The sequence below is a fragment of the Leopardus geoffroyi genome, chromosome B2 (assembly GCF_018350155.1).
Source record: "Leopardus geoffroyi isolate Oge1 chromosome B2, O.geoffroyi_Oge1_pat1.0, whole genome shotgun sequence".
NCBI lineage: Eukaryota > Metazoa > Chordata > Mammalia > Carnivora > Felidae > Leopardus > Leopardus geoffroyi.
Genome location: NC_059332.1, coordinates 28,488,632 through 28,515,915, shown reverse-complemented (window position 1 = coordinate 28,515,915; position 27,284 = coordinate 28,488,632). Strand labels below are relative to the sequence as shown.

Sequence of the window (27,284 nt, the reverse complement as noted above, 5' to 3'; positions counted from 1 at the left end):
TACTTGTATTAGTGTGGATCCTGAGAAACTTAACAGAAGACCATGGGGGAGGGGAAGGAAAAAAAATGGTTAGGGAGGGAGCCAAAACATAAGAGACTCCTAAAAACTGAGAACAAACTGAGGGTTTATGGGGGGTGGAAGGGTGGGGTGGGTGGGTGATGGGTATTGAGGAGGGCACCTGTTGGGATGATCACTGGGTGTTGTATGGAAACCAATCTGACAATAAATTTCATAATAAAAAAATAAAAAAAATTACTTTTATTAGTAAATATATTAATTTCCACATTAAAAAGGGACTCTGCGACATCCACAGAAAAATTTGAGAACCCTGACATACAGCCTGCAGGTAAGAGAATTACTCAGTTTTCTGAAGCAACTGGTATGATGCAGCTAGGTAGGGGAAGCTGACTTTGAAAGAGGTCATGGTGCCCTGCACCTATTCTGGTAAACGAAGTCAACATCGAATGTAGGACAAATGGCATGAGGTTTATCAGCAGTTCCTACTGCCTGGTAACAGAGGAATGTCTTTAAATCTTCAGAAAACATAGACTCTGCCAGAGCAGTGTTCTTTTAGTTACTGAGCAAGATGCTTCAAAGGGTAAGGAGCAGTGGAGAGAAAAGACATTACCAGAGGGGGAAGGAGTCAATAGCAGTGGGCAGGAATGCCAGCTGTCACCAGGGGACCTGGCTTGTTCTTTAGGAGGCAGTGAAGGCTGTGGCTATTCCCACCAGCATCTACTGGGGTATCCAAGCTCCACCGCAGTAACAACGGGGTCCTCAATGACAGGCAACACATTGACATGAAAGGACACATTAAATTATGAGTGAATGCAACAAAGAAAGGCTACACACTGAAAGGTGCTTAATGTTTATTAGCACAGTGAGAAATAAAAATTAGGCAGAAAAATACAAAGTTAACTCATGGACATCTGGGCACAAATAATCTACCCCAAATATAACATTTTCTTAAGCAGACGGCAAATTTTCTAAAAATCCACTTGAGTTAGGAGAGTGAGGTATTTGTATTTTTAAGTACAGATGTACAGTTTAGGACAGTTAAAGTTCCAAAGATGTCTAAATATAACTTTCTAAATCTCTTCTTACCAATGTCTCCATGTGCCTTGGAAGCTAGAGACACTAAAGTCTGGTATATGAGACACTGAAGAATGCCTTTGTTACATCATATGCCATCTTGAAGCACTCTCTGGAAAGGTATCTCTTCCTGTAGCATTAATCATGCAACATCTAGCTAAGAATATATATATTTAAAGGTATCTTAAAGCCATACAGGGCCTAATGTAATAAAAATGACAAAACAAATTACTGCTCGGGCATTTCAAACAAGGTCATTTTGGTTGAAATAGAACATATACCAACATCTTTCTAAGCTACCAATTTGGGGAAAAGAGACAGAGATTGCAAACCTAATGCTTTATATGCTAATACCTGTAGCGCACTTAACAAAGTAATAACAATTTATTACTTGTTATCTTTAGACTGCCCTTACTGTGGAGGTATTTATGTTTTCATCATAGTTGAAGAAGCAGCTTGGAAACAGGTGAGCTGCAAATGCATGCTACTCTTGAACTTGTTCAGCAGCTCTTCCAGTAACCTGCAGGAGGAGAGGCTATTTTACAACCTGGCAGAGTGAAGGTTGCCTAGCAACATAAGAAAACATTCGGGAGAGCCAACTGCCTAGTTTTAGCTTCTACTTGTTGAAAAGTTATTTACATATGGATTCTTAACTCAATAACAGAAGTAAATTAATCAAAGAAGCTAATCAAAAGGAATACACACACACACACACCTGTATATTTATATATAAAAATCTCCCTCCTGTCTCCTTTCCCTAGATTAATTAGATTTCTCCCCTAAAACACATTAATGTTTGCACCTGCATTTTTTTTAAAATTCACTTAAAAACTATATACACTAAAATGTACTCTTTTTGGCATACAGTTCTATGAATGTTAATGAACACATATTAGCAACCTAATAACTCCCATAATTGGGCACAGAATAGTTCCATCACCTTCCAAATTCTCTTGTGTTGCCCCTTTGTGGCCACCTTTCTCTTCATCCTGACCCCTCACCAACTAACAGTCTATTGTCTGTTCCTCCTATTTTGCAGTTTTGTCTTTAACAAATATTAGAGAGTGGTAAACTCAGGTGGTGAATTAAGCACCAGAAGAGTAAGGGCTAGTTCTAATTCCACTGGGTAAATCATTCTACTACTTGATAATCAATTTCTTTAACTGGTTTGATGTATAATTTTAGGGCCAGAAATCTTAGAGTGCATTTGGTTCAGAAGAAGCAACCAAGAAGTGCTTTTAATGAGATTGGCGTCAACAGATTATTTCATGGGTTTAACAATGCTCAAAATTGTCTCCATGTGACATTTTCCTCCCATTTTCCCAGACTCATGTGTTCTCTCTGCCTTCTGAGTTTCTATAACATTGACCTATGCAAAATTACAGAGCTTACACCAAGGTTTTCATGTCTATAGACTGATCGGCCAAATGCAAAGGCAGGTGGACTTCAGTTATGGTTAGTGAAGGAACAAAGACCTACATTGTTTCCGCTGCTTCAGTCTAGGGTAGGTTGAGCATTTATGAAATTTGCCTGGCCTACATTTTGTCTCAGGTAATAATTTCCTGTTTTATGAGTAGCAAAGTTTAAACTCTGACCAAGACCATTAACATAGTATTACTGAAACATATACAACTTTTTTATGTCATGTGTACAAATTTACTTTCTATTGCTGAGCTACTCAAAAGAAAAAAATCATCAAGTTCTGCATTTTATCATGCTGTCCTTTTTACATTTCTCTAAGAATTATCTTCTTAAAAATGTAAGGCAATAATACAGTTTACTGAGTGAGTCAAAATAAACTTTCTTAAAATGTTTTCTGTATTAGTCACTTAAAGCAAGAAAGGAACTAATTTCTGAACAGTCATAAACCCAGGGGAAAGGTTTTATCTTATTCTGTCACTTCAGAGACAAGCCAGGTACAGCATACTATCAAAGGCTATTAAGCACAAATCATTATCTATACAAAGAGTACTTTTAGGTAACAAAATCTCATTCAACACATCTTAACTGGCCCTTGAAAACAGTATATAGTACTTACTTTTTATCTGCTCCACTTGAGAGCTGAGGCAGAGCTTCCAAAGCCTGTTTAAAACTAGACCTGGAACACAGAGAAGCAAAATTTAAGTTGAAAAATTTCATATTTCTATGGGGAATTAAGAGCATCATTAAAAATTCTTAAGCATATCTTAAATATAAAGAAACCAGTATAAGCTAGTGAAGCATGTAAAAATATGAGAAAAAGTAAAAGTGAAAAACAATAGAAAAAGTAAAAGTAAAAGTTGAGGGTACAGGGTATAGTTCCCACACAGAGGCCTTGTAGGAGTAGGGTCAAAAACTCAACTATGAAATGAAACAGAAAAGCTAAAAGAGACTGATTTTTACAAAAGATGCTACTTTAATGAGGGCTTAATGTGGACATGTTTAATTTTTAAAAAGTCCTTTCAAAACAAAACTGAAGTGTTAAGCAACTGGTAAGAAAGGAAGGAAACTAAGTAGAAATAGGGATGGTCTTATGACAGATTATACAAATGGGGACATTTACAGTATTGACATGTACAGGGCCTGATTAACAGCCAATCTCTTACAATAACTAAACATGGTCTCTGGCATTTAGTTATTATTATATTTAAAATTTGTAGAATAAGTAGAGATTGACTGATTTTAATTCAACATCACTTCTTTTCATAAAAAAACATAAAAAGTACAAATTAAAAAAACACCAACTTGGTAAGCTTAACTATTTAAAACAGAAAGTACCAAAAAAGTTTCTGCATCAAATAAAAAGCATTTTAGGGGAAATTATTTGGTAGTAACTTGTACTTGTCACTAAGTAATACTTTTTAACTTCTTATCTCTTCTTCTTTTATAACTTGTTGACCATGGTAAAGAAATTAATTTTTCTTGACTTTAAGGTGGTTTTTAATTTTGTTATTATAAAAACAGATCCTCATCATTGTACCAGTAAATATACTTTTGAGCAATGTTTCTCCTATTTGGGGCAAATATCACAGTAACAAATAGACTACAAAGTCCCAACAGATTATAAAAACTGGTATTGGGAAGCTTCAGTTGTTCTTGGTTAAGGCAAGGGATGGGTTACAGCTTGTGGGGACACCTAGCTCCCTTTCCAAAATGACTTTCCTCTTCCCTGATGTAGAGAGGAGCGTCTGCTGTTATCACCTTCTTTCCTGTAAACCTTTTCTCACTCAATCAAAAAAATGTAATGCTATTATTTCTTTATTTTTACATTATGACAATAATGATGATGATGAAGAGGATACCATTAATTATTTGTAATGCACCAATAGTTTAGAAGGTAACTTGGCATATTTTTTCATTTAATTCCCCTAAAACTTTGCCTAGAAAGTATTTATTATCTTTCTTTTATAGATGAGGCAGTTAGGCGCTAAAAGGTTAAATTAGTAGGAATAAATATCTAGGTACTTACACAAAGCATGCACCCACATCACATTTGGACTGAGTGCCCTCTATCATCTATTACTTAACACTTTGTGTAGAAAAATGATGGTTGGGAAAAGGAGTCATTAAATAACTAACATGGGAACCATCCAGAAATGTCTTCTGGTCAGCCATCATGAATAAGAATAAGAAGCTAAGTTCAATTCATTAGGAAAAACTTTTTAAATGTCCTTAAACATTTTATTTGTATACTACTTGTATTCTCAGGCATATTAACAATATAACCCAGTTTTTCCTAAGTAATATTGCCAATGGAATAAACAATTTTGTATAGGCAAGTAGTTACTTATGTTTCAGTTCACCTACTGATATTTCGATGATAGGAAATCCTGACTTTCATTCAAAACAGCTAAAAATTATCACCAAATTTCCACTACAAAAATTTTCAGAGAAACCACAAGGCTTCCTCTTATGCTGATATTTACAATCTTTAAATTGTCCCTCAGAGTCTGCTATGAATACAGTAAGACTCAATTCTCATTTTCTCATTTTAGAAAGAAGTATATAATGCTCTGCTATATCATTTATGAGACTGAGATTTATCTTAGTGAATGAAAAACATAAAATCATACTACATATTTTTTCTTTTATATTATGCTACAAAGAACCAGTATTAGGAGTCATTGGCTTATTATGCTTTTTAGGTAAAAATTAATCAAATATAAACTTTATCACATCGCAATCACGAGCACTCACTCTGATCAGTTATCTTTACAAAGATAAGCTTTATTTTTAGTGAAGCACTCATAACAAGAATGTTAAGCATCTCACTTGCTTTCAGGTGTCAGGTGAACAGCCACAGTATCCCTCAAAGCACAGATTTCAAGCCGTGCCTGAAGATGAGAAAAGGACAAGTGACAATATGGAACTGTATCAATTATTAAATTGAAACAAGTGATGTGGGGATAGTCTCTAGACTGTTTATTACTGCAGGGACAGGGTTGACAGAAGACTACTGCCATGTAGTTTTACCCCCCACCTGCCATGGTGACTGTTAGTTATGAACAGATTTTCTAAAACACTCCACAGGAATCAGGTATGATAAAATATTATTTTACTGAAAATTAAGTTAGAGTCAAGTATGCCTGTGTGAAGGCAGAGAGCCAGATACCTTATTATAAAAAGTTCAACCTGTCCAGGTGTTTTCCCACAATCTGTATTTTCTACCTAACTAGTAATTTTTCCTTTAGTCTGCTTGTTGAGAGGAAGCAGAATTTGAAACACTATCCCTGGATTATAACCCTACACCACAGATTTAAGGAAGTGGATCAGTTTACTTCCTTACACCTATGCTCTTTTGGGCACACTGACTTTAATCTCAAAAACTAAAATACAGCTCTGCAGATTCAATGCAATGTCTATTAAAATCACAGCCGGCTTTTGTTTGTTTGGTGGTTGTTTCTTTTACAAAAACTGACAGGCTGATCCAAAACAGACAAAACCATTTTGAAAAAAGAATACACAACTAGAGAAACATTTTCTGATATCAAAACTTACTATAAACCTACAATATTTAAGATAGTGTGGCACCGTTATATGGGTAGAAATACAGATCAGTAGACTAGGAGTGAGTGTCCAGAAAAAAACCCTTAACATCTATGATCAATGGATTCTGACATGGGTGCTGAGACCATTCAATGGGGGAAGGAACACGTTCTTCAACAAATAGTGCTGGGAAAACTGGATAGCCACATGCAAAAGATTGAACCTGGATCCCTTTCTTAACACAAAGATGAACTCAAAATGGATCACAGACATAATGGAAGGGATAAAATTCTGAAACACATAGAAGAGAGCAGGAGTAAATCTTTGTAATGTTAGGCTAGGCAAGCCTTCTTAGAAACGATATCAAAAGTGTAAGCAACGAAGAAGGAGGGGAAGATGGCAGTGGAGTAAGAGTACCCTGGGCTCACCTCATCCTACGAATACAACTAGATAACTATCAAATTATCCTACGTACCCCAGAAATTGACCTGAAGACTGGCAGGACAAACTCTAAAAATAAAGGTAGAGAAGAGGCCACATTGAAGAAGATAGGAAGTATGCAGATGTGGTTTGAGAGAGAAACAGATTGTGGCCACCATGGTCACAGAGAAGGACAAGAAACAGACTAGCATATAGGAGAGTGCACAAGGAAAATAAATTCCCATAGCAATTGGCTTGGAGAGTGAGAGGGCCCAAATTTCGTGAGCTCTTGGAATAGGCAAAGCTTACAGCCTAAGTTTTGTAAAAGGTCAGCAGGAGTTGGGAGATGGTAGCAGTGTATGAAGACTCTAGGCTCACCTTATCACATGAATACAGCTAGATAACTACCAAATCATCTTAAATACCCCAGAAACTGACCTAAAGACTGACGGAAAAAACTCCACAATTAAAGGTAGAGAAGAGGCCACATGCAAAAGGGCAGGAAGTGCAAAGATGCGGTGTTGAAGACATATCACAGCAGCTGCAGTAGGGAGGGAGCCACAGTCACAGAGAAGGGCAAGAGATAGACGTAAGGAAAATAAATCCCCATTGCAATTGGAAAAGAAAGTGAGAGGGGCCGAATATTGTAAGTTCTTGCAACCAACAGGGTGGAAAGTCTAGAGTTTTAAACAATGGACTTGGCTGGGACAGAGTCCACAGGGCACTGTGCTGCTCTTAGAGAGAAGGAAGGAAACAACTTTGACACAGCATGGAAACAGTGATCTGAAAAGCACCTGGGGCACACAGTGGGGAGGCTATTTGCTCATCATGAAGCATGTCCCAGGAGACAGTGTTCACAAAGAGACCCGCTCAAGGGAACAAAGGAACTGGCAGGGACCATTTCCCTTCCTTGCCCGTCAGCATAAGCACAGGACCACCTGTGGGAACCAGCAGAGCACCACACTCACTACCTAACTTGCTTCATCAAGCCCTGTCCCCCAAGCTCCTGTGGAACTGCCCTTCCCAGTCACACTTAGCTCAGTGATGGCATGGTAGGTCTCCTCCCCCAGAACACTGGCCCCAACACCTGCCAACACAATGTCTCTCCAATCAGGAGTTTTGCACAGCCTCAGTTCTGGCAGTGATGGTGACAGGTGTCATATTATAAGCAGACCAGAGCACACCTAGTTAAAATGTGCCACATGCAGGCCAGGGGCCACACATTGCCCACAATAGGCAAAGAGCCACTTGCAACAACTGGCCTGAAAGATAAAGTGGCCAGAACAAAATAGCAGAGCACACGCAGCACACACTGGAGACACTCCTGGAAGCACCACGCCCTAGAAAACAGGAGACACTACCCAGCAGGGCACTGACCTCTTCCAGGTAAGGCCATTACTCTCAAGAACAGGACCATAGCTGATTTTCCTAACACAGAAAAAGGCACAGCGACTTAGGAAAAATTAAAAGACAGAAATTTGTCTCATGAAAGAATAGGACAAGGACACAGCAAAACATAAGTAACATTCCTGATGGAGTATTTAAAGCAATGATCATAAAGATACTCCCTGGACTTGAGAAAAATGGAAGGCATCAGTGAGACCCTTAAAATGAAGATAAAAAAAGAACCAATAAGAGATGAAGAGTGCAATAAATGAGATTAGAAACATGCTAGATGGAATGAATAGCAGGCTGGAAGAAGCAGAGGAATGAATTAATGACCTAGAAGACAGAGTAATGAAAAGTAATCAAGGTAAACAAAAAGAGAAAAAGAAGTATGCAAAATAAGAATAGACTTAGGAAACTCAGTAACTCCATCAAACATAGTAACATTTGTATTATAGGAAATCAAGAAGAAGAAGAGAGAGAAAAAAGGGGACAGAAAATTTATTTAAAGAAATAGTAGTTGAAAACTTCCCTAATCTAGGGAAGGAAACAGATATCCAGATCCAGGAGGCCCAGAGATTCCCCAACAAATTCAACAAAAGCAGACCCATACCAAGATATATTGTAATTAAATTGGCAAAATACAGTGATAAAGAAAAAAAAATTTAAGCATCAAGACAAAAGAAGACAGTAACATACAAGGGAAACTCCATAAAGCTAGCAGGGAATTTTTCAGCAGAAGCATTGCAAGCCAGAAGGCAGTGGCATGATATATTCAAAGTGCTGAATGGGAAAAATCTGCAGCCAACAATATTCCATCCAGAAAGGCTATCATTTAGAACAGAAGAAAAATAGAGGTTCCCAGAGTTTGTGACCACTAAACCAGCCATGCAAGAAATAGGAGACTCTGAGTGGAAAGGAAAGACCAAAAATTACAGTATGAAGATAGGAAACATAAGAGTGGCAAAAAGGAATATTTCTGTAAAAAAAATCAGTCAATGAACTCATAAAATAAAAGGATTTGACATATGACACCATATACCTAAAGTGTGGGGAGGAGAAAAGAGTGGGTTCAAACTTAAACAACCATCAACTGAACATAGACTTTTATATGCACAAGATGTTATACACAAACCCAACGGTAACCACAAATCAAAAACCACTAATAAATTTGCAAAGAATAAAGAGAAAGAAATCCAATGATATCACTAAAGAAAACCAGAAAATCATGAAAGAAAGAAAGATCAGAGAAAATCTTCAGAAGACAACCACAAAACATGAAATAGCATGTCAATAAATACATATCTATCAGTGATTACTCTGAATGTAAATGGACTAAATGCTCCAATCAGAAACACTGGGTGACTGAATGGAAACAAAACAAAACAAAACAAACAAGATCCTGCTGTCTACGGAGACTAGAGAGACTCATTTTAGATCTAAGGATACATGCAGATTGAAAGTGAGAGGATGGAGAAACATCTATCATTCATATGGATGTCAAAAAAAGTGTCAGCACAGCAATACTTATACCAGACAAAAATAGACTTTAAGACAAAGACTGTAACAAGGGACAAAGAAGGACAGTATATAATAATAGAGGAGACAATCCAACAAGAAGATGTAACAATTCTATATATTTATGCACCCAATATGGGAGAAACCAAATACATATAACAGTTAATAACAAAATAAAAGAACTAATTGATAATGATACAGTAACAGTAGAAGACTTTAACATCTCATTTACATCAAATGGATAGGTTATCTAAATAGAAAATCAACAAGGAAACAATGGCTTTGAATGATACACTGGACCACATGGATTTACAGATATATTCAGAACATTCTCTCCTAAAACAGCAGAGTACACATTCTTCTCAAGTGCACATGGAAGATTCTCCAGAATAGATCACATATTAGCCCACAAAACAAGCCTTGACAAATTCATAAAGATCAAAGTCATATGATGCATCTTTTCTGATCACAATGGTATGAAACTATAAGTCAACTACAAGAAAAAAATCTGGAAATAACACAAATATATGGTGTTAAATAACATTCTATTAAACAATGAATGAGTCAACTAGGGTCAAAGAAGAAATAATAAAGTACATATAACAAAATTAAAATGAAAACACAACAAGCCAAAACCTGTGGAATGAAGAAAAAGCAGTCATTAACAGTGAAGTATACAACAATACAGGCTTACCTCAGGAAGCAAGAAAAATCTTAAATAGCCTAAATATACCTAAAGGAGCTAGAAAAAGAACAACAAACAAAACTGAAAACCGGCAGAAAATGGGAATTAATAAAGATTAGAGTAGAAATGAATGATATAGAAACTTAAAAAAAAAAAAAGAACAGATCAATGAAACCAGGAACTGGTCTTTTGGGGGAAAAAAAATCAATAAAATTGATAAACCTCTAGCCAGACTTATCAAAGAAAAAAAGACTCAAAAAAAAATCACAAATGAGTGAGAAGAAATAACAACCAACAGCACAGAAGTACAATTATAAGGGAATATTATGAAAAACTCTATGCCAACAAATTGTACAGCCTGGAAGAAATTGTTAAAGCCATCGTGGTCAAACAGTATGATACTAGTATAAAAACAGACACACTGATCAATAAAACAGAATAGAAAACTCTGAAATAAACCCACGACCATATGGTCAATTAATCTTCGACAAAGCAGGAAAGGAAAGAATATCCAATGTGAAAAGAACAGTCTCTTCCACAAATAGTGTTCAGAAACTGGATAGCAGTCTCTGCTATCACTATTCCACAAATAGTGTTCAGAAAACTGGATAGCAACATGCAAAAGAGTGAAACTGGACCACTTTCTTATACCATACACAAAAATAAATTCAAAATGGATTAAAGACCTAAATATGACACCTGAAATCAAAGCATCCTAGAAGAGAACACAGGTTGTAACTTCTTTGACATTGGCCATAGTACATATTTTGTACATACGTCTCCTGAGGTAAGGGAAACAGAAACAAAATAAACTATTGGGACTACAAAATAAAAAGCTTCTGGAGAGAAGGAAACAATCAACAAAACTAAAAGGCAACCTTATGGAGTAGGAGAAGATATTTGCAAAGACATATCTGATAGAGGGTTAGTATCTAAAATATATTAAAAAATTATACAATACAACATCTAGAAATCACTCTAAAAAATGGGCAGAAGACATGAACAGACATTTTTCCGAAGAAAACATAGATACGACCAATAGGCACATGAAAAGATGGTCAATATCACTGATCACTGGGGAAGTGGAAACGAAAACTACAATGGGGTAACACTTCACATCTATCAGAATGGCTAAAATTAACAACACAAGAAACAACAGGTGTTGTCAAGGATGTGGAGAAAAAGGAACCCTTGTGCACTGTTGGTGGGAATGCTAACTGGTGCAGCCAATGTAGAAAACAGTATGGAGGTTCCTCAAAAAGTTAAAAATAGAACTACCCTATGATCCAGCAATTACACTACTGGGTATTAACTGAAAGAATACAAAAACAGAAATAGAGAGATATGTGCACCCTGTGTTCACTGTGGAATTATTTACAATAGCCAAATTATGGAAGCAGCCCAAATGTCCACTGATTGATGAATGGATTAAAAAGATGTGGTGTATATATATATATACAATGGAATATTATTCACTCATAAAAAAGAATGAAAGCTTGCCATTTGCAATGACATGGATATAGCTAGAGTATTATGCAAAGCAAAATAAATTCAGTTGGAGAAAGACAAATACCATATAATTTTACTCATGTGGAATTTAAGAAACAAAACAAAGAAGCAAAGGAAAGAGAGAGAGAGAAATAAAAAAAACAGACTCAAGTATAGAGAACTGATGATTGCCAGTGGGGAGAAGGTGGGCGATGGGTTAAATAGGTGATGGGGATTAAGAAGTGCACATGTCATGATAAGCACTGAGTGATGTATGGAATTGGTGAATCACTATACTGTACACCTGAAACTAATATAACACTGTATTTAACTGGAATTAAAATAAAAATTTTTTAAAGGTAAAAGCAACAAAAGAAAAATTGATAAATTAAACTTAAAATTAAAAACTTATGTGCGGTGAACTATAGCATCAAGAAAGTAAAAAAACAACCCACACAATGAGATACCCTTGACATACACTAAGATGTCTATAATCAGTAACATAAGGTAGTAACAAGTATTGGTTAGGATGTGGAGAAATTAGAATCTTTATGCATTGCTGTTAGGAAAGTAAAATGGAACAGCCAGTTTAAAAACAGTCTGTCAGGGGCACCTGGGTGTTTCAGTCAGTTAAGCTTCTGAATCTTGATTTTGGCTCAGGTCATGATTTCATGGTTTGGGAAAACATGTCGGGCTCCGCACTGACAGCAAGGAGACTGCTTAGGATCTTTCTATGGTCCTCCCCTGCTCACGCTCTTCCCCTCTCTCACAAAATAAATTAATAAACTTAAAAAAATAATTTTAAGACACTCAAGCAATTCATCAAAAGATCAAACATAGGGTATCCATATGACCTAGCAATTTCCCTCCTATGTATATACCCAAGAGAAATTAAAACACATAAATACGTTTATGTGAAAAAGTAGAAAATAACCCAAATGTCCATCAAATGATGAGCAGATAAAGAAAATGTGGTATATTTATACAATGGAATATTATCCAGTCATCAAAAGAAATTAAGTACTGGTATATGCTGCAATATGTGTGCACCTTGAAAACATTATGCTAAATGAAGGCAGCCAGTTACCAAAAGTCATATTTGTGGGACTCCATTTGTATGAAATTTTTTGAATAGGCAATTCATTGGGATAGAAAATCATGGAGGAAGAAACCAGAATGCTGCTTGTCTGTGGATGGGAAGGGTGGTTGGAAAGACAGTGGAAAGCGGCTGCTAATGGGTTCAAGGTTTCTTCTAGGGTGCATTGTTCTGAAGTTGAGTGTGTTGATGACTGTACAACTCTGTGAACACAATAAAAAAATCACTGAACTGTGTGCACTTTTACCTTGTAGACAACACAACACTCATCTACCTTGTGGCAGATGAGTTATATCTGCGTAAAACTTAAAAAAATTTTTTTTAAATGTTTATTTACTTCTGAAGGAGAGACAGACAGAGCATGAGTGGGGGAGAGGCAGAGAGAGGGAAGGAGACACAGAATCTGAAGCAGGCTCCAGGCTCTGAGCAGTCAGCACAGAGCCCAACGCAGGGCTCGAACTCACGAACGGTGAGATCATGGCCTGAGCTACAGTCAGACGCTCAACCGACTGAGCCACCCAGGTGCCCCATATCTTGCATAAAACTTTTAAGAAAACAAAACAAAACAAAACATGGTAATCTAAAGCTTAAACTTCTTTGCGATCTTGAAATGACTTTACATGCAGATCACTTGTTTTCAGAGCTCCTGAAGAGGCTCTGAATGACAACCACATTACACACCTTCTACCTTTGACTCAGGCATCCACAGTGTGTATAATGTTCAGGAGACTATTAAAAAGAGATAGCTGTGGGGCACCTGGGTGGCTCAGCTGGTTAAGCATTGGACTTTTGATGTGGTCAAGATCTCAAGATTCGTGAGTTCGGGCCCTGCCTGTGTCAGGCTCTGTACTGACAGTGTGAAGCCTGCTTGGGATTCTGCCTCTTCCTCTCTCTGTCCCTCCCCAACTTGTAAATAAACTGAAAAAAAAAAAAAAAAATTAAAAAAAAAGTAAAAGAGACAGCCCTTATTCTCCAGGAGTACATAAAACATAAAACAATGGTAAGAGAAATTTTGTAAACAATCAAGATAAATGCTGATTTATATAAGACACAGTATATTCAGTAAAACTTTTTCTGCTTGGAAAGCAGTTGTTTGGTTTCATTTTTCAGTGCTTTAGAAGCCTAGAAAATAGTTTGTAACTAGAAAGCATGCACATGACAGTTTGTCTCTATTGTTGATACTCTATATATTGAAACAGATCTACAAAGAGAATATCAAAAAGTAAAAATAAGGTAGAACTTTTAGTTGATATTGCAGAAGGATTAAATCACTTTAAAACTAATCTTCATGCCCAAATTGTATTCAAAGTGATAGGTGTTTTAAATTAATCTATGAATTATGTGAACTATAAAAGCTGTGGTTATTTATAAAATATACATAGAACTGTACACCAGAAAATGTCATGTTAAAAGATCAGCTAAAATCACCAAACTGTCATCCCATTCCTCTTTAAACTGGCTCTCAGGAAGGTTCTGAAGATTGAGGTATGGGCCCTTTATGTAAATGATTATTACAGGTTAACTTGTAGTCCTTCTGAATTATCTGCTCAATAGAAAAACAGTCTAACACAGGGATTCCCAATGGGAGAGGGGGAAATGGGGGGTTTAGACTCACTTGAACTTTTCCAATATAGAAATGACTGCCTAATTCCTAGGAAGTATTAGAATATTAGAAGTTGGAACAGTCATGGTGGTCAGCAGTCTCCTGGACATGTATTTATCAAAAAAGTTCCCTAGCTAAATATGGTACCTCTTCCTAACCCTTCCCTGCTAGTTTTGAGAGAATTTAGCCAGCAGGCCCCTCCCTAGTTAATCTCAACCACCCAGAGGAAAGCACTATCCTGAGACTTTTTCTACCATAGATAGTTTTATCTATTTGAGAATTTCATGTGAATGAACCCCATACAGTATATGAGCTTTTGTGTAAGGCTTCCTTCACTCAGCTGAATGCTCCCGAGATTTATCCAGGTGGTACCAGTAATTGTGTCCTCTTTAATGCTGAATAGCATTTGGTTTTATGAACATATCACAGTTTGCTTATTCTATTGATGAATACCCGGGCTGTTTCCAGCTTTTGGCTATTATGTTTTCAGCTCTCTTGGTTAGTTTTTTTTGTTTTTTTAAAGTAAGAGGTTTTCTTTTCTATGTACATCTATATATATGTATATAAATGTATACATATGTATAGATATACATATGTATATTTGTTTATTTTCTAAATATAATTTATTGCCAAGTTAGTTAACATACCGTGTATACAGTGTGGTCTTGGTTTCGGGACTATATTCCCATGATTCATTGCTTACATACAACACCCAGTCAGTGCTTATCCCAACAAGTGCCCTCCTCAAAGCCCATCGCCCATTTTCTCCTTCTCATGTGCCTCCCACCACCAACCCTCAGTTTGTTCTCTGTATTTGAGAGTCTCTTATGGTTTGCCTCCCTCCCTCTCTGTTTGTAACTATTTTATCCCCTTCCCTTCCCCCATGGTCTTTTGTTAAGTTTCTAAAATTCCACATACGAGTGAAAACATATGGTATCTGTCTTTCTCTAATTTATTTCACTTAGCATAATGCCCTCCAGTTCCATCCACATCGCTGCAAATGGCAAGATTTCATTCCTTCTCATTGCCAAGTAGTATTCCATTGTCTATATAAACCACATCTTTTTTTTTTTAATATATGAAATTTATTGTCAAATTGGTTTCCATACAACACCCAGTGCTCATCCGAAAAGGTGCCCTCCTCAATACCCATCACCCACCCTCCCCTCCCTCCCACCCCCCATCAACCCTCAGTTTATTCTCAGTTTTTAACAGTCTCTTATGCTTTGGCTCTCCCTCACTCTAACCTCTTTTTTTTTTTTTTTTTTTCCTTCCCCTCGCCCATGGGTTTCTGTTAAGTCTCTCAGGATCCACATAAGAGTGAAACCATATGGTATCTGTCTTTCTCTGTATGGCTTATTTCGCGTAGCATCACACTCTCCAGTTCCATCCACGTTGCTACAAAAGGCCATATTTCATTTTTTCTCATTGCCACATAGTATTCCATTGTGTATATAAACCACAATTTCTTTATCCATTCATCAGTTGATGGACATTTAGGCTCTTTCCATAATTTGGCTATTGTTGAGAGTGCTGCTATAAACATTGGGGTACAAGTGCCCCTATGCATCAGTACTCCTGTATCCCTTGGATAAATTCCTAGCAGTGCTATTATTGCTGGGTCATAGGGTAGGTCTATTTTTAATTTTCTGAGGAACCTCCACACTGCTTTCCAGAGCGGCTGCACCAATTTGCATTCCCACCAACAGTGCAAGAGGGTTCCCGTTTCTCCACATCCTCTCCAGCATCTATAGTCTCCTGATTTGTTCATTTTGGCCACTTTGACTGGTGTGAGGTGATACCTGAGTGTGGTTTTGATTTGTATTTCCCTGATGAGGAGCGACGCTGAACATCTTTTCATGTGCCTGTTGGCCATCCGGATGTCTTCTTTAGAGAAGTGTCTATTCATGTTTTCTGCCCATTTCTTCACTGGGTTGTTTTTCGGGTGTGGAGTTTGGTGAGCTCTTTATAGATTTTGGATACTAGCCCTTTGTCCGATATGTCATTTGCAAATATCTTTTCCCATTCCGTTGGTTGCCTTTTAGTTTTGTTGCTTGTTTCCTTTGCTGTGCAGAAGCTTTTTATCTTCATAAGGTCCCAGTAATTCACTTTTGCTTTTAATTCCCTTGCCTTTGGGGATGTGTCGAGTAAGAGATTGCTACGGCTGAGGTCAGAGAGGTCTTTTCCTGCTTTCTCCTCTAAGGTTTTGATGGTTTCCTGTGTCACATTCAGGTCCTTTATCCATTTTGAGTTTATTTTTGTGAATGGTGTGAGAAAGTGGTCTAGTTTCAACCTTCTGCATGTTGCTGTCCAGTTCTCCCAGCACCATTTGTTGAAGAGGCTGTCTTTTTTCCATTGGATGTTCTTTCCTGCTTTGTCAAAGATGAGTTGGCCATACGTTTGTGGGTCTAGTTCTGGGGTTTCTCTTCTATTCCATTGGTCTATGTGTCTGTTTTTGTGCCAAAACCACATCTTCTTTATCCATTCATCAGTTGATGGACATTTGGGCTCTTTCCATAATTTGGCTATTGTTGATAGCGCTGCTATAAAACATTGGGGTACATGTGCCCCTACAAATCAGCACTCCTGTATCCTCTGGATAAATTCCTAGTAGTACTATAAGAAAGAGCTTTTCTTGTCACTGTACTATTTTACCGTCCGAACAATTCGTACGATCTCTAATTTCTCTTCAGTCTTGCCAACACTTGGTATTTTTAAGTCTTTAATTTTGTTCATCATGGTGGATATGTAATGGTATATTATTGTAGTGTTAATTTTCATTTCTCTGATAACCAATGATGTTGACCATCCTTTCATGTACTGATTAACCATTTCTGACTCTTCTGGAAATTGAATTACATGTATGCTAGACCTTTTGACATTGTCCTAGTGGTCTCTGAAGTTGCATTCATTTTTTTCCAATGATTCTTTTCTCTGTTCTTCAAATTTGGTAATTTCTGTTGATCTACAAATTCACTGACTTTCTCTTTTGTCTATTCTGCTGTTATTCACATCTAGAAGACTTCAAAAAAATCATATTCTGTATTTCTCCATTCCAGAATTTCCATTTAGTTCCTTTTTTAGGGTTTTTATTTTTCTGCTGAGATTTCCTATCTATTCATTATGAGTATGGATAGTCACCTTTACATCACTGAATAGGGCAGCTTTAAAGTCCTTGTCTTCAAATTCCAACAACTGCATTATCTCAAGATTGGTCTCAGTTGATTGTCTTTTCTATTAAGAGTGGGTCACATTTTCCTGTTTTATCTTGTTTGTGCCTTAAGTATATTTGGATTGTTTCCTGGACACTGTCAATAATGTGACTGGAGATTCTGGATTCTTTTTTTTTAATATGAAATTTATTGTCAAATTGGTTACCATACAACACCCAATGTTCATCCCAACAGGTGCCCTCCTCAATGCCCAGCACCCACTTTCCCCTCCCTCCCACCCTCCATCAACCCTCAGTTTATTCTCAGTTTTTAAGAGTCTCTTATGGTTTGGCTCCCTCCCTCTCTCTCTCTCTCTTTTTTTTTTTTTTTTTTTTTGAGACTCTGGATTCTATTACAGGACCCTGAAGAGGACTGATCTTTGTTTCATTCATTTTAGCAAGCAATTAACTTATCTGGATTCAAACTGAAAACTCTCAGCTCTTGGGCAAGCACTTCAATTCTTACTTCAATTCTTCTAGTCTAACTGGGCTGGTTGGAGTAGAGTTTAATCACGCATGTGTAGTTCAGGGGTCAACCTGTGATTTAGGCAGTGTACATACAAAATTTGTGGTTTTTGTTTTCTGCTCTCTGGGATACCACCCTCACTTTCCTGTAACTGTGGTTGCTCTGAAGCCTATTCTTCAAGCCAGAAAGATAGCAGGTTTTGTGAAATCTTAGGCATCTGTTGGCCTGTAGGCTAAAATTTGTAAAAAGTGAAAAATTCCCCAAGTACCATTTCTTCTAGAATCACTCACTAATGGTCATTCTCTAATATCTTCAGGTTTTTGTTTTTACACCTTTTATTCTTAAATATTATTCAAGATTATATTATCTGTAGGGAATTGGTTGACAGAAACTTCCTCAGCCACTACTGGAAGCAAAACTGCCAGTACTTTTTATTTTCTTATTTATTTTTATTTATTTATTTTTTATTTATTTATTTATTTATTTATTTATTTATTTATTTATTTATGTATTTATTTATTTTTTCAACGTTTATTTATTTTTGGGACAGAGAGAGACAGAGCATGAACGGGGGAGGGGCAGAGAGAGAGGGAGACACAGAATCGGAAACAGACTCCAGGCTCTGAGCCATCAGCCCAGAGCCTGACGCGGGGCTCGAACTCACGGACCGCGAGATCGTGACCTGGCTGAAGTCGGACGCTTAACCGACTGCGCCACCCAGGCGCCCCAATTTTTTTATTTTTTAATATGAAATTTATTGTCAAATTGGTTTCCATACAACACCCAGTGCTCATCCCAACAGGTGCCCTTTAAAAGCGCAATTGCAATGCTCTAAATCACTGCAGTTCATAGGAGCAGGTAACTCTCCCTATGCATGAACACCTTTGCTATTGTCAATTTGGTTATATGCATACCAAGACGTATTTGGTTTATAGAAGTTATAATTGTTATTATAACTATGTAATTTAAATAACTACAACATAAAACCAATGGATTATGAGTGTGAAGAGACTGTTGTCATTTCTATGAAAACTGCACTGAATGGTTTGAAAAGATTTATTAAAAGTTAAGTTGCTAAAAATTCCTGTGAAACTGGATGTAGTGAAGACAGCTGCAAGCTAAAAAAAAAAAAAGTCACATAACTTTAGAAGGAATTTGCATTCAGAAAATTTCACAAGAGTTGTTAAGATCTTGCTCTACAGAAACAGAAACTCTAAAATTTGTAGACAATGCATGGGTATGGTATGGCTTATGCAATAGAGAAGATGTAGATCTCCAATTGGTAGATTCACAAACACCTGTCTGTATATAAGATTGATGACTACAAATACATTTTATATGTTTTAAATGAAATAAAAGTTCAACATGGAACTGAATGATTTTGGTACCTGTAATGCTCCATTTTTGCTGAAGGATGAAACACACTGCATCAGTCGACTTAGCTCTTCAGAAACTGCTTCCACCACCTTGGATAGAACTCGAGGTACCAATTCTTTGGAAATAGTGAACACCTGATGGAAGGGTTTAAAGTAAGAGCAAATGATGTGTTATAGGAACATTTCCTGACTTGAATTTGTTAAAAACAAAGAGATGCACAAAACAAAATAACTCACGGGCCTTCTAAGCCATATTTTTAAAGGATCACAATTATGAATGAAAGGAAGATACAGACAGAAGATACAGTTGTATTAAGTGATTAATGGCAAAAACTAATCCTCTAAAAATATATAGGCAAATATAATTTTGAAAGGTGTTGTTGATGTTGACAAACTAAAAATAGTTTCAAAGATTTCATCTTCCTCTTGCCCTTTTCACAAAAGGAAATATAGAAATTATAGAAATAAAATTATAGAAATTTAGAAATATGAAATTATAGAAATAAAAACACACTGTGTCAGTTTTTTTTACCACAATTAAAAGAAAAACATATGGGGTCAGACTCTTCTTAGATCGAAACAAACACCGTATAAACTGGGCACATTATTGCATATTGGACAACAAAGTCCCCAATTTTATTGTTTGCCGAATTTCATATGTGTGTCCTTTCATTTGACAAAAAAGATTATTTTTAAACTTTGAATCTTGGTATTTTCAGAATAAGAACTATTATATTTGAAAATGTGGTGAAACATTTTACTATGTTGATTTATAAATTTGTCAAGTTAAGATCATGTGGGAAATAGTAAATAAACATTATGAATGAAATTCTACTTCTAGTCACTGGGATAAATTAGAAGGGGGTTTGAAAAACCTCATCATACAAATCATGGTTACTTATAGTGGACATTAATAAAAGCTGCCTCTTTAGGAATTACTGTCATCACTAAAAGGCATACATATTTTGCAATTCCTCTGACTACCACCTGTTCATCTACCACAGAAATGCTTTCACTGAGTGATGATTTAATTTATACTCTAATTTTATTGGAAGCTAACATAACAAAAAAGCATTTGTATATCTTTGATGATAAAATCATTAAAAATGTATGTGATAAATTCTTGCTGGAGTTAAATCATATATATAATACTTCCATAGAAGAATGTGTATGTTTTCCTTTACTAAGAAATGAAAACATAACATACTACGTTTCTCTTTGTGCTCTAGCTGCTTCAAACTTAGAGACAAATTCAGGAACAAGATAGCATTCTGTTTCCTTTGGTTACTCTTTTGCTTTAGCCTTGATTATCCATGTTTTCCAGTTTATCTTGACAACCTCTGATACTTTTTGATGAAGACAGTGGTACAAACTAAATACACCTACATCAGATGCATGCAGCTTAAAAGGCACTCAAACAACAGTGGAAATTATCTAATGATAACATCTTTGTGGGCCTTATTTTATCTGGTCACCAATCTGTGTATGAGCCATAACCACTCTGAAAGTACTGGCAAAGCAGTGAGTAATGGATTGTGAAATTATAGAATTGGTAGTCATAGTGGTGATAATGGTGGTAGCTGTGCCTCTTTTGATGTTCCTTAGAAGAGTCCTTCTAAGAAGGACGTTAACAAAGGATGTTAACGTAAAGCTTAAAATGATAATGCTTCAAGTGAGGGCAAGTTTTAGCATGAACCAGAAGCATCAACATCCACATGTACCTAAGTCAGTCACTGATAGGAAACCATGCACCTGCTTCCTAACCTCGGCCTGCCCTTTCAGCCTATCTTTCTAACAAGTCTAGTTTTCTGGATTCCCAGCCACTATGTAAGAACACATTGCCACGTGAATAAGACACCAAAGCTTATTTGTATTCTGGTTAAAAAGAGGTTAATGAATTTTGCAAGATAAGGGATTTAATATTCCTTCCAAACCAAGGTGAAAAAACAATCTCTCTTCTCCTTACCTTTTGAACATTAATGGATTTAGTTTTAAACACAATTTCAGAAAAAAAAAAAAAACTCTCATAGTAAAAGCACATGCGTGTGTGTGCATGTGTTAGAGTTGTGTTTTATTTATACCCAAGATATATTCTGAAGGGAAAAAAGACTACCAGAAAAACCATCAAATTTGCCTCTTTGTGTTGTTTTCCAGTTACCCATATTTCTTAAGAACATCTAATGACAGCTTACCTCTGCGTGCACAGCAATTATATTCACCAATGCTTCTTTTAAATAGTTTCTGACACCTGAAATCCAAGAAGAGGGAGGGAAAAAAGGCATTTAATGGAAAAAAGCTACCCACCTCCCTTGACGGCATTACTGTGCACTGTACTACTGCCTTAGAGTTTTCTAAGGAGAAACAGAAAGTAACACTATCACTGTCTATTTCCTTTGAGAACCAAATGGTATAAGGACTATTTTCGTTCAGGTTAAAAAAAAAAGTTAAACATTTTCTTTCATTGTTTCTCTGTAACTGATGGTCAGTCTGCTTCAAAACTGAAATTTAAAACTGTCCTTCAGTTTCTTTATATACATGTTTCTTCATTTGTGTGTGTGTGTGCGCGTACTTGCCTACCTGGTACACACATACATTAGCAGATCAAAAAAGAAAAGACAAAAGGAAGATATTTACTAAAGCTTATAGAAGCTACATATCTATTATAACATTTTACTTCCAAAGGTAAAAGTTAACTTATGCAGGCTATTTTGATCTTAAAAAATTACTTCTGGGAGAAACGTCTGACAAAAATCAATCTGATTTTGTAAAGCAAGTTAAAGGTTAGACAAAATACAAGATTTAAGGACAGTAAAGAATTAACAAATACTACTTCACTCAAAAGTAGGCACTCAATAGCAGGTGTGTGCAAGATTTACTAGTGCAGGAGTCTGAAGTCAGTTTTGTCGCCTACAAGCTATGGCTTTCGGCAAGAAAACTGGGAGCCCAGGTTTCTCTCCCATTAAAAAGTGTAAGAACAGTACCTATCTTGCAGGCTTGTAGTGAGGATTATAGGAAATAATGCATGTGATTGGTCCAGGTACCCACAGGGCTCATTAAGAACTTTCAATTATCATTATTTTGCAAGAAAAAAAATGTGAAAGCAAGAAGCTGGTTTACTTTAATTCCAAATAAATTATTTTTACTTGGAGTGGAATATTATTTCAGAATGCCTTCTAGAATTAATTGCAAATATTGAGAATTCCTTTTATACCAAAACAGAGAAAATTCTCTATTGTAAAATCATGGATGTTAACAGTAACAATGTTACAGTGTTAAGGAGAGTCTTTTCCCATTATGTCATCTAAGCTACTGATGATTTAGAAAGGTTGAGAATTTAAAAGCCAAGAACTATAACCAACTTTCTGAATTGACAGTTTTAGATTCTAAATGTATAACTAGTTTTTGATTCTGTCATATGCTATAGTTTTAAATAGGCACACTATTTTTCTTTTGAGGAGCCAATTTATATATACTTTGGAATATGGAATAGAAAAAATTCTATTTTTCTGGTGGAAAAATAAAGAAATCTGTTGAAGAGTAAACAAATATAATCCAGAAATTAGTTGAAATTAACTAATTGCAAGGTAACAAGTCTTATCTGGGAGGTAAGCGAGGAAAATATAAGGAACCTATTATAAGTGAAAGTGAAATAAACTACCTTGTGCTCAAGACCAGAAAAGCTTTCTTCCTCTAAGAGGAAAGGCATACCACAGAGTTGTTCCTTTGGATTGTTTACCTGCTACAGTCAGAGCAACAGGGAGACCTGGGTGTGACATCTGTCTCTGATGACTATGATCACCTCAGTCAGTATGCCTCATCTTGTTCCTTGCTCTCTGGATAGTTCTTTCAAAGTGAGTGGAGGAAAGCAGGGAAGGGCTCTCTGGTTCCTGAGTTCATAATCACTGTGCTCAGGTCAAGAATTTTTAAATTGCAACCCTGTAAAAGACTAGCTCGTATATCTCTCTGTCTGTCTGTTTGTCTCTCTCTCTCTATCTCTATAGATAGAGAGAGAGAGATAGACACACACATACACGCCATGTATATAGTTACTAAAAATAGAAGCACAATCTTAGGCCAATGATGATATAAGGAACTTAAGAAATTCAACAGTTTCAGGACGCCTGGTTGGCTCAGTTGGTTGAGTGTCCAACTTCAGCTTAGGTCATGATCTTGCAGTTCGTGGATTTGAGCCCCCTGTTGGGCTCTGTGCTGACAGCTCAGAGCCCGGTGCCTGCTTTGGATTCTGTGTCTCTCTGTCTCTTTGCCCCTCCCTCACTTGCACTTTGTCTCTCTCTCTCTCAAAAATAAATACTAAAAACATTAAAAAAAATTAAAAATAAAAAAGAAATTCAACAGTCTCTGCTCTTGGTGAAAACCAGGATCCTGTCAATGCTATTATATGAACAAATGTCAAGAGGTTGGGTGCTAGAAATGTTCTAGCAGTGATGACTAGAAATGTGAGGGCAATTTTTAACTATAATTCTTCACTGTAAACGTGGGGCCAGAATGCTGACTAAAAAGCAGAAAATTAAACTTAGAATAAAGCAAGCCAGTGTCACATGCTATCAACTCAACTCCCACTCTGACCCTGATAGGAAAAACATTTCCTGGCAAGAACCCATCAGACTGGAGCATTACTAATAAAATACCCTGTAAAAGACATAAATCTAAATTACTCAATATAATTCTAAAGGCAAAGCTGTGAATAATAAGAATAAAATCACAGGACACTTTCCACCATCAGAACTATATTGCTGTTAATAAAAAAAAATATGAAAACAAAATCAAGCTTCCTGTTTTAGGTTGACCACAGGTTTCACAAGGATAGTATGCTAAAAGGAACACACAGCCTCAACCATAACAAATTGAGAAAACAAAAACAAAAACAAAAACAAGAACCTGTATTTCTTGGAGACTTACTTTTTTTGAATAGAGAAAATGAAATAATACCCCCCCCCCCCACCACCAAAAAATAAAACCACAACTGCTTCAAGGAATAAGTGGTAATGTTGGGGGGAAAAGGGAGGAAAAAAGTTTCTGTCCCTAGGGATGAACAGAAAGAGAATTCCTGGCCAAACCACATGTCAGGTCAGTAAGGGTTCAAAAAGATAACATTAAATTGAACGCACATGAAAAATACATGCTAACTTAGAGGAGGAGATTTGTGAAATATTATTATAACCTTCCAAAGCAATGTATATGCTGGTGTTAAGAACTTAAAAATTTTAAAAATATGAAAATAAATGATTGTCTCTCTCTAAAAAGCTACCCATTGTGTTAAATACAGAGATAAGTATTTTTTACTGCATATTGGGCTGAAATTGTTGTTAGTTCTAAGGGAATGGCTAAAAGTTCTCATTCATTCATTTAACATCAATTTGTTGAGATTCTACTTCATGGTGGACTCTGATAGGCACACATCAGATTTAGTGAGACATTAGGTCTTTCAAGTAGAATATGTGTATATCCCCAGTATGTGTAAGACCCCGAAGTGCTTAGCTGTTACGTTTTACCCTAATGTACTAGTATTCATATAGGTTTTTAAGTTGTATGTAGCAAATACGTAGTATGAAAGGGTTTTATACTGTAAAACAAAACCTTTGTTTTATACTAATTTGTGAAACATTTACTTGTGATTTCCTTTTTGTCAAGTTCTTGAAAGGTTAAAGGATAGTATTTGGGAGGGGTGGAGGAAGGGCACTGGACCTAGAGACTAGACAGCGTCCATGTCTAGAGACTGAGGTCTGAAGGTTCACAAACATGAAACAGATAAGATCTCTGTGGTCTTCCTAGTTAAGAATTTCAATTCCTTTCTCTTTATTCCACTCAATAGCCAGTTATCAGCCTAAGGAGAAACAAAACCAGTATCACACCCTACACACTAGCCAACCTAGTACCTACCCTACTCACTCAGGGGTCTACACTGAGCCTTTCAGATGTGTTTCTAAAAAACTAAACATAGATTAACCCCTTGGTTTTAACTGCTTTTTGAGTTTTCTGGCTCAGTTGGTTGAGTGTCTAACTTCAGCTTAGGTCATGATCTCAGCCCGTTTAGTGTCCAACTCTTGATTTTGGCTCAGGTCATGATCTCACAGTTCATGAGATCAAGCCCCATGTCAGACTTTACGCTGACAGTGTAGAGTCTGTGTGGGATTCTCTCTCTCCCTCTACCTCTTTCTCTCTCTTTCTCAAAATAAATAAATTTTTAAAAAGTGTTGCTCCAATTCTAGCTATAGGAGGATGTCAATTCTTTCAAAGATCTGTACCCAAAAAAAAAAAAAAAAAAAAAAAGCCTATAACAGTGGCAGGATGCCAGAGGTTGCCTCACTTGCTCATGTGGCACTATGTCAAAGGACCCCATCAAAACACAGGTGACAGAAGGGAGCAATCTTCTTTTGGGTGGCTAGACTGATCAATTTGCTCTTTTCTGACCTCAAAGAGGAAAGTACATGGAGATCATGACAAAAGGAGAGAAATACAATTACTCAGAGTTGAAAGAGAACAGATTTGGGTTTTGGAGAATGTAAAATTGGGTCTTCCCACTAACAGCTGAGCTAACTTCCTTGAATGGAACAGGTTAGATTTATAAAGCAAAAAAGAGGTAGTAAGGATGCCAAGAAAGATCCTAGAGCCATCAGAGAAGAGTTGTACATAAATTTTGTTATTAAATTGGCTGAGGCCTTGAAGTGGATGGCAGGGTTTAAAGGGACCATGGTCATGGTACCTGGAGACAGGACCAGGATTTTATTTTAGGTTATGGTACTATTTTCAAAAGTTCCATGTCTATGACAAAGGGACCATTTTGTAGTTGATTTTGGTGGTATATGTTTCCTTCCGACTAGACTTTATTCTAATTTTAAGATTATTAACATTAATGGTTGATGATGACTTTTAAGTTCATTGAGGTAACAGAAAGAATACTCAATGTAAAGCCAGAAGACTTGGGATCAAAGTCCTGGCTTATCTATACATAATGATATGACCCTAGACAAAGATCAGTTCACCTTTTAGACAACTGCCTACTTTACAAAATGTAGACATTACAATGTCTGTTTTGCTATCAGAGGTGTTACAAAAATGTGATATATATTTATTTATTCCCTTATTCTTTAAATATTTTTTGTGTATCTATTATGTGCTAGGCACTGACAGGTGATGGTGTACAAAAGAGAGCAAAACAGAAATGGCCCCACCCTAAGAGAACTTATCTCCATGGTAGGGAGCACTTTGTAGATTACAAAACAGTACACACATTTCAGGTACATTTTTTTTTTTTAACAAAGACATAAATAGTTGGGTAATAGGTATGATAACTAGAAAAAGTACACCAATTTCTTTTTCTGAAACACACGGTGAGAAGATTGGACATTCTTTTTTTTTTAAATGTTTATTTTTGAGAGACAGAGCACAAGTGGGGGAGAGGTAGAGAGAGAAGGAGACACAGAATCTGAGGCAGGCTCCAGGCTCTGAACTATTAGCACAGAGCCTGATGCGGGGCTCGAACCCATGAACCATGGGATCATGACTTGAGCCAAAGTCGGATGCTTAACCGACTGAGCCACCCAGGTGCCCCTGAAGATTGGACATTCTAACACATCATGACTGTCACCAGGCTGCAGCATATCCTAATTGTAGGTAAAGTTCTTTTGAGTGGCACCAGCGATCTCTGAACAGCTTAAGAACAGGACAGAGGCAGGCTGCCCAGATACAATACCAAATGTTACTGGGATGTGCTAGAACTGGAGAGATTTGTCTTTGACTATACTCTTGTTTTGCTAGTTTACACAAAGTTCTCTAGAAGTTGGAATTTTGGTGGAACTGTTTTGTCATACTGTGCACTGGTTTGGAAAGAAGGGCTGCATAGAACATACTAGCAATTGTTAGGGAAGACCTCTCATGTCCTCTTGGCACCAGCTCTCTCTCCTCCCACTGTAACAGCTTTCCACTGATTTATAAGATGACCTGATTAATATCTATC

General features: G+C 36.6%; 1 protein-coding gene across 4 annotated transcripts in view; it reads right to left on the bottom strand.

Moving 5' to 3' along the window:
* Positions 1–852: 852 nt before the first annotated feature.
* The window catches only part of EXOC2 (exocyst complex component 2), a 277,835-nt gene continuing 251,403 nt past the window's right edge, over positions 853–27,284 (bottom strand). For all 4 annotated transcript variants that reach the window (XM_045497613.1, XM_045497616.1, XM_045497614.1 and 1 more), the window contains 5 exons: positions 21,499–21,554; positions 19,319–19,441; positions 5,344–5,405; positions 3,131–3,190; positions 853–1,612 (listed from right to left, as the gene is read on the bottom strand). In XM_045497613.1, the coding sequence (XP_045353569.1) occupies positions 1,519–1,612; positions 3,131–3,190; positions 5,344–5,405; positions 19,319–19,441; positions 21,499–21,554 (395 nt within the window). In that variant the 3' untranslated portion in view covers positions 853–1,518. The remainder of the gene's footprint in view (positions 1,613–3,130; positions 3,191–5,343; positions 5,406–19,318; positions 19,442–21,498; positions 21,555–27,284) is intronic.